Source organism: Oncorhynchus mykiss, chromosome 13 (genome assembly GCF_013265735.2).
Source record: "Oncorhynchus mykiss isolate Arlee chromosome 13, USDA_OmykA_1.1, whole genome shotgun sequence".
NCBI lineage: Eukaryota > Metazoa > Chordata > Actinopteri > Salmoniformes > Salmonidae > Oncorhynchus > Oncorhynchus mykiss.
In genome coordinates this window covers 41603496-41611124 of record NC_048577.1, presented here as the reverse complement: position 1 = coordinate 41611124, position 7629 = coordinate 41603496, and the positions used below count along the sequence as shown (strand labels likewise).

Genomic DNA, 7629 nt, shown 5'->3' with positions numbered 1-7629 from the left:
AATTATGTGATACGTTTGAAGTCAGCTTTCCTTTCATATGGCTTTCAAATATTTATACAGTCCAAACTCTGTAGATCCTTGATCCTGTTTCTTAGTATTCTGTGAACACATACAAAAATCAAACAACTTCTAAATTCACTATACAAGTAATATGGGTCACTTGTTCAAACCTGTAGATTATCTCTACTGATGAAATACAATATATCTGAGAAACCAGTTACATATTAGCACCTGGCAAGAACTAGGTTATTTTCATTGTGGCACTATTGCCTAAGTAGTGTACTGTGTCAGGAAGAGTAATTTAACAATCTCAGGTTTAGAATTACCTGTGGTTTTTGGGCTACCATTTAACACTGCCCTTTCTCTCAATGGAAGGTGAGATGTCCTTCAAGAAAAGGCATTCTAACAACTATTACCAATTATCTTTGTGAGCTAATTATACCATTTGTCTAATACATTTTCTGATCAATTAATGACTTAAAGCCGCTAAGATAGATCTATAAAATAACTGGAAAACTTCCAATGAACGTCCTCTAGGAGACTTGATGTGCAAATCACTAACTAAATGTCATTGAAGAATACAGGTAAGCAGTTCCTCTTGTGATTGATGCAAAATCTATAATTGATAAGCCAAAGAGATGGTTTGTTCTTTAAACGATCTCTGCCAGGGTGGGATCCAGCAGGCAGATGTTAAAGGAAAGATTAGTAATTGAAATAGAAACATGAGCCGTTGTCTCCTGAATCCAAAGGACACTTTCTCAATGACGTTAAGAAAAACTACCTCAAAAGCGCAAAAAGGGAAACTGGACCGAGGACCTATAAGTTATAGGGACCCTTGGTGTTCTGTTGAATACCAATAACTGCGCAAACATTTTGATATAACAAGGGCAAAGTAACACTTGGTCAGCATGGTCATATAAACAGATGGAAAGAAGGGGGGACTCCCAGATAGTGTATTCAATAATTTATTCACTTGTAAGTATTACAAAAAAATATGTACAGAATGTAAAAACATATTGGTTGTAACAACTTCACACATTTAAGTCTATCATGACAAGCAAAACTGTGGTGAAAACTTGCATCATGGCTAGCAGCCTCAGGCCTCGTGCCAGCAGGCATTTCAGTTCAAATGCCATCCGAACAGTGGGTTGAAATACAGTCCCTCTTTTGATCTACAAAAGCGTTGTCTTTTCCAAAGGTGAACCACCTCCATGAAACAAAGTGAACTACAAGGTAAACTAAATTAGAAGTACCATACGTCACTGGACGTTTGGACTAGACCGTGTTGGCACCACAACTTGATAAAAAAGGAGATGGCAATGTTTATAGAACAAAAGAGCCACTGTAAAGGGCTGAACGTAGTCCGTGCTGTGTCCAACGTATAGTATAACAGGTCCATTTCTCTGTCCTCTGGACTGACCGTCACTGGGAAACCAGAAGCAGATCCTTCGGGGCACAAATTTCCCATAAAATTCCAAGGAACACCAACGAGGTCCATTCTGCAGGCGAAGCGCCTTTCAGAAGCTCAGAGGCACAGCTCATCTCTTCTTCTTACTGTGTCTGAGCAGCTTCTTCCTCTTTAGGATCATTTCATATAGTTTCTCCAGGCCGGGTTGGAGCCCCTGGCCATTCAGCGCGCTGCATCCCTGGGTGTGGTGCAGTGTGCAGTTGCTAAGCTCGTGGAGGGCCAAGGCCTTCTCCACCTCCACAGCAGAGACTGCAGAGTCCAAGTCCTGCTTGTTGGCAAGCACCAGAATTGGTACTCCCTGGTTCTCTGCCGAGCGACTGATGCGGTGGAGCTCCACCTTGGCCTCCTCCATGCGCTCAGCCTCTGCAGCATCCACAACAAACACCAGGCCATCGGTGCGACGTGTGTATGACTTCCACAGGGGCCGCAGCTTCTCCTGACCGCCCACGTCCCACACCTGGAAGGTGGTGGTGGCCCGCGAGCTTCCAACTGCTACTTTAATCCTTTCAGTGTTGAAGCCCTTTGTGGGGATGGTCTCCACAAACTCCCGGAGTTTTAGTCTGTACAGAAGGGAGGTCTTTCCTGCAGAGTCCAGGCCGATGACGACCACATGCAGAGACTGGAAGTTGGGGAGGAAAGCAGTGTTGGGGGCGATCTCTGTTAGTTGGTTGCCCATTCTGGCTGGTTGCCTGGTCCTGATAGTGAGGTGGCAGACTAGTCAGGGAGGTGGTGGGTGTCTCCAGAGAGATGAAGCATTCACACCTACTTCAAAGGCAGTAGCTGCAGACCAGGAGGCAGACAACCGGACTCACCGATGACCTTGTAAAAAGAAAGGAAACTGGCAAGATTAGATGTTTTATAGATGGCACCATGGCTGACAATCATTTATAAGTTTAGTCTACTGACACTGCTTTGGAAAAACATTAACTGCCCATTTCAGTTAGCCACACGTTTCACAAAACAACCCTGCATGATCTTTCCATAGCAGAAAAAAAACGAGTTTCAATATGTAATTATATGGAAATGCAACCGAATTGCCATTACTGTTTGACAACACTGGCTAAAATCCTGTTCACTTTTTCTTACGTGGCAATACGAGTAGAGTGTACAGTACACGCATTGTCATACAAGTTTCTGCAGAAAAATGAATTGACAACATTGAAATGTGTTTCGTCAATAAGGCACAGAATATTCTGGTCCTTTGTATGAAACGTTACTTCAGCAAACGTCTCTCTTCTGTCCTGTTGGTTCGTTACATATGCGGCTGCATGGTAACGCTGGTGTCGCTAACGCAAGCTAACTAGTTAACATTAACGCGAAAAAAAATAAACAAATAGTACATCACTTTAGTGAAGTGTTGGCCGTCTAGGTAGATAGTTGGGTAACAATTCTTTAGTTGTAAGTAATTCCAGTTGGGTTAACAAACATTGGCTAGTTACTGTGCTGCACTTGCAATGCTGTCCGTGCGACAAACAATATCTAAAATTCGTGACACTTAGCGTTAATTAGTTAGCTAGTTGAACTGAACCAAACAAACGATGTTAGTTAGAACATTTACACGTAATCTTACCTGTATAGCGTGTCTGTATTGAATCAGACAACATAATTCCAACACAGACAAGCACAAATCCACACTGGAGAAGAAGAATAATTCCAAAAGAAGCGGTGCTAGAACCACCAGCGTCCCTCTACTCGAATCTCCAGACAAGGAATGGAACCAAAGGTGCTGAGCGCGACTGAAGAACACAACCCCCACGAGTGACGTAACGAGAACACTCCCAGTCCCAGCCTCCCCCTAATGCAATGACTTTAAAATGGAAAGTGGTCAGAGGTCAACTTTTGAGCTCTTATCGACAGTTATCAGTCCATTGCTTTTGGAATTGTCAAACTAAAGGCATAAACAAAGTAGGATATTGATTATGTGTGTACGCTTAGCTTGGTTCACCTTTTTGTATTTAATCAAAACATACTCGTAAACCACTAAACAGTAACCTATTTCATATTCTGACATGAGACGTCATGTTCAGTAGCCTATGAGAACTGTATACCAGCAAAAATCATGGAATTATGTGTATAAAGTAGTTGGGGTTGCCGCTTGAGGTCTTTCTGCTCTGAACAAAGTTGGGGGCAGCAAGGGGACAATGGATCGACTGTGGCAATTTGAATGCTAATGCCTTTGTAGTCTTTTCCTTGAACAGCACCATGATAACATTTCAGGAAATGACCTGCTGGAGTTGGAGTGCCCTGTATTCATAAGGCATGTGTTATGAAACCAGCCAGATCATATCAGCATATCTGGGAGGAATCCAGTTACTACTCTCAGCACAACACTTGCTGGTTGTAGCCTGTCATGAGAGGAGGATGCAAAACTGTGTGCAGATTTGAAAATAAGAGTGGTTATCAGATGTACCCACAGTGCAGCAAATGGAGGGCAGATATCACACATGGGAGTTAAATGAAAACTCGCAGGGGAATTGAGATTGAGAAATTGTGTCAGCGTGTGCAACAATAATTATCTTTCCTGCAGAGTAGGATTTCATGCCGAAGGGTCTGCCTCTGAGCGAACTCAGTAATTACACGCAGTCAACATTCAAATCACTGACAAATTGTCTTTCCAGTGAAGCAAATCAAATCAAAAATACTGTGCTTCTTCTCTCATTGTAAATTCCCTCGATCTACGCACACACACAACACATACATTTTACTGTCATTATCACAAGGGAACAACCGCAATATACAATGGACAATTATTAATTGCCGCTACATTCATAGAGCAGTTGCTATCTTAACAAACAATTGGAAAATTATAAATTGGGTACCAATGAACTTTTAGGGCTGAATATATCATGCAGAATATATGTTTCTAAGTAGACTGTCTATGCATCTACTTATGTATTGTCATTGGCAATTACTGTGTTTGCTTTGTATGAGGAAAAAAAAGGCTAGAAAAACAAATAGGCCTATGTTTTTTAGATTAAAAAAAAAACATAAAAGCTTTGATCAATTGGAATTTGAATGCAAGAAAAAAGGCCTCCAGACTGTATCAGTAGAAAGGAGCTGGTAGCCTTGTGGTTAGAGCGTTGGGCAAGAAAACGAAACCCTGAGCCTGCAAGGTACAACTCTGTCGTTCTCCCCCTGAACAAGGCAGTCCACTACTCCTAAACAGTCATTGTAAATAAGAATTTGTTCTTAATGACCGACTTGCGTGGTTAAAAAAGGGGGTCTGTTTTACTAAACATGACAGTAGCGCCCTCTACCGACTAATATGGGAAATACATCCATATATTGTAAAGCTTACGCCTGAAAGATTCACAGGTGCAAAACTATTGCAGAACGACAATGCATTTGGTAAGTTACCAAACGTGCATTGCACATATTACATGATCAAATGGGTTGGAGATTTCCAGACTCCTCAGGTGAGAATTGTATCTCCAGAGGGTGAACTACTGGGGTGAGTAATTATTTACCTTTATCTATGACGCCACCAACACAAGGGAGCGTTCAGTTGCTAGGTAACTTGCGAGGCAGGTGGGAAATACTTGAAGATGGAAAATAGAGGTAGTTAACGTCATCATTAGCTACCTGCTTTAGGCTGCTGAAGTCCACCTTGCCTCTGAGGGCAAAACAGCTTTTTTTTCTCCAGGGATTGTTGTAAGTGAAAGATCCAATAATTATTTGTCATTTTTGCATGCTGAATTTAACAGGGTATATATGTTTTTCCTTATCAATGTAATATTTTAAAGTAGCTGTACTTGCAAATCATTTTATTTTGCTACATTCCTCATTGTATATCTTATTTCAAACGGTTAACCTAGATTAATAATCAACATAGCAGATCCAGTACATCAAGAGGTTCATTTTAATGTCTTACATGATTTTCTTTAATTATTGGCTGTTAGTGTGGTTACTCTAGGTTATATTTATACCATCCAGGGACAGCTATTGCCTTTTTTTATACACATTCATTGAAACTCCTAATGCAGCAGTGTGGAGACATAGAGGGAATAACATCAGTGCCCCCTGTTTATATTAAGACAAAGACAAGACATTGTGTTGGTCTGTCATTAATCAGAATTGGCGAAACGGTGATATAGGGGCTTGTCTGTCTATCAGGTTACAGCACTGGCACTGTGGTTTAATGATAGTTAGCTCCACTCTCCCACAGATGCTGGTGTAGGATGTCTGCTATGCATTGGGAAGCCCGGCGCCGGCAGACCATGGTGGACCGCAGGATGTCCAGGGCCAAGCAGCAGGTAGGCTACCGTCAGTAGGCTTGTTCCATAATTGATTAACACCGGAGGTAGAAACCAAAGTCTGACATGCGACACCCATGTGAGGGGTCAACCTCATTTCCTATTATTAGTTTTGAAGCTTGTGTCCCTCTGGTCATACCTTACGCCTCGGCTGAATGTTTCATGTGTGCCAGCACTGACCCAGAGCCAATGAATAGCCTTGAAATTCAAGAAAACGTCTGAATCCCTCCCTCCCACCATCAGGTGGCATTAAATGTCATTGACTTGCGCTTATATATTCAAGCACCTCTTGAAACAGCAGAGCAAGGTGCTACTGTACTCTTATTCAAAGTTAATTGCTGCAACACAGTCCATTATCACTTACAAATAAGTTTGCAAGTTCCTTGTGGTAATTTGGTATTGAGAACAGGGATCATTGTACAGGATCTCAACTCCACCACATTTTGGATGTTCAACATTGACAGGTATTCAGAACATGGAGGCCATTAACACCTGTCTAAATGGAGGGTGTAAAACCGACCCGTCACTTGGGTTGAACCCCTCCCTGTCTGAGGTGTGCAACTGTTTACAAAACTGCGAAGTAGTATACAACACCCCTAGTTATGTGCAAAATATCTCAGGTGCATGTGGTGTTTCTGCTGCATGTCAGGGTGCCTCAAGTAAACAGCATTTACAAGTCCCTGTTTTGTTTGTGCAGATGACAAAGGACCCTTCAGAGCCAAGCTCAAAGCCACTGGCAGAGTCTAACGCACCAGCTCAGCAGCCAGGTAATATCTAAATGTTTAATTTTCACCGTTTTTGTTGTACCTAAAAGGGTGACAAACTACTAACAAAACCATATTCATTATAAGCCAGACATGCTCATGTTATGTCTCATGACTAGGCCGTTCAGAAAAGGGACTTTTGCATACTTATTTGTAAATCTCTGAACCTGCAACCACAACCATCTTCTGACTGTAATTCAGGCAAATAAGGTAATCACATCTCATAAGCAAACAATTCCATGCCCAGAGGCTTCTGTTTAAGGAGTTATATCTGTGGGCTCATGTTCCAACATGACTTTGCCTTGTCGTCCAGCAAGTAGCCCACAATACCAGAGCCATTAATCCCCAATTGACTCCAACACTTTGAGAACAATGGAATTACAATTTACTCTCCAAAGCCTTCTATTGACTCATGAATATCTCTGTAATCTGGTAGCGTCTTGCTTGCAGGCACATCAATGATTTCCATTAACTGAGTCAACAACAGCCTATCCCCCAGAGGTGACATGGACACACATCCTCACCACAAACAGAAAACCTCCCATTTAGGAGGAATGCTCAGATCGGAGTGGTCTACACTAGTCAAGTTTCCCAACTCCAGTCCTGGGGATAACACAGGACCGCAGCACAAGCATAACATATGTTTATGATCTAAACATCAATAATTGAAGCAGGTGTGTTAGTGCTGGTATTGAACAAAAATGTGCGGTCACGTGGGTACCCGGGACTAAAATAGAACCAACTGTCTATACAGTTTGATCATTTTAATGGCTCTAGCCTGACCAAATCAAGTCTCCACAATAGGAGGGTGTCACGCTCTACCGTCCTCTCATTAGAATGGGGTCTGTTAAATAATATATGGGGCCATGCTCTGCACTCCTACTGTGTAGTGTCTCAAATATCACAGATGAGGAGTTATGGGGATTGGAAACCTGAGGTTTGTGGCAGGCAGCCAAGTCTTGGGTTGTGTTCAGTAGAAACAAACAGGAGAAAATGCTTGGTTACAAGTTCAGGTAGTGGTAATTATATTCTGCTTCAAAAATACTTTTCCCTGTTTCATTCTTACTGGATGCAACCCCAAGTGAGTGCCTGTCGTGGGAGAGAAATGACTAGAAGTAGTCGCCAGCCCGTTGACATGGGTCAC

The 7629-nt window shown here is 42.2% G+C and overlaps 1 protein-coding gene across 1 annotated transcript; it reads right to left on the bottom strand.

Annotated features, from left to right (window-relative positions):
- Positions 1–949: 949 nt before the first annotated feature.
- LOC110486389 (ADP-ribosylation factor-like protein 4D) lies at positions 950–3207 on the bottom strand. The gene is made up of 2 exons (XM_021557938.2): positions 3039–3207; positions 950–2287 (listed from the first exon to the last, which is right to left on the bottom strand). The coding sequence occupies exon 2, from the start codon at positions 2142–2144 to the stop codon at positions 1539–1541; it is 606 nt and encodes a 201-aa protein (XP_021413613.1). The 5' UTR covers positions 2145–2287; positions 3039–3207; the 3' UTR covers positions 950–1538.
- Positions 3208–7629: the final 4422 nt, after the last annotated feature.

Bases quoted from the DNA above. Each gene is read 5' to 3' on its own strand.
- LOC110486389 (XM_021557938.2), bottom strand. From the start codon at position 2,144: ATGGGCAACCAACTAACAGAGATCGCCCCCAACACTGCTTTCCTCCCC.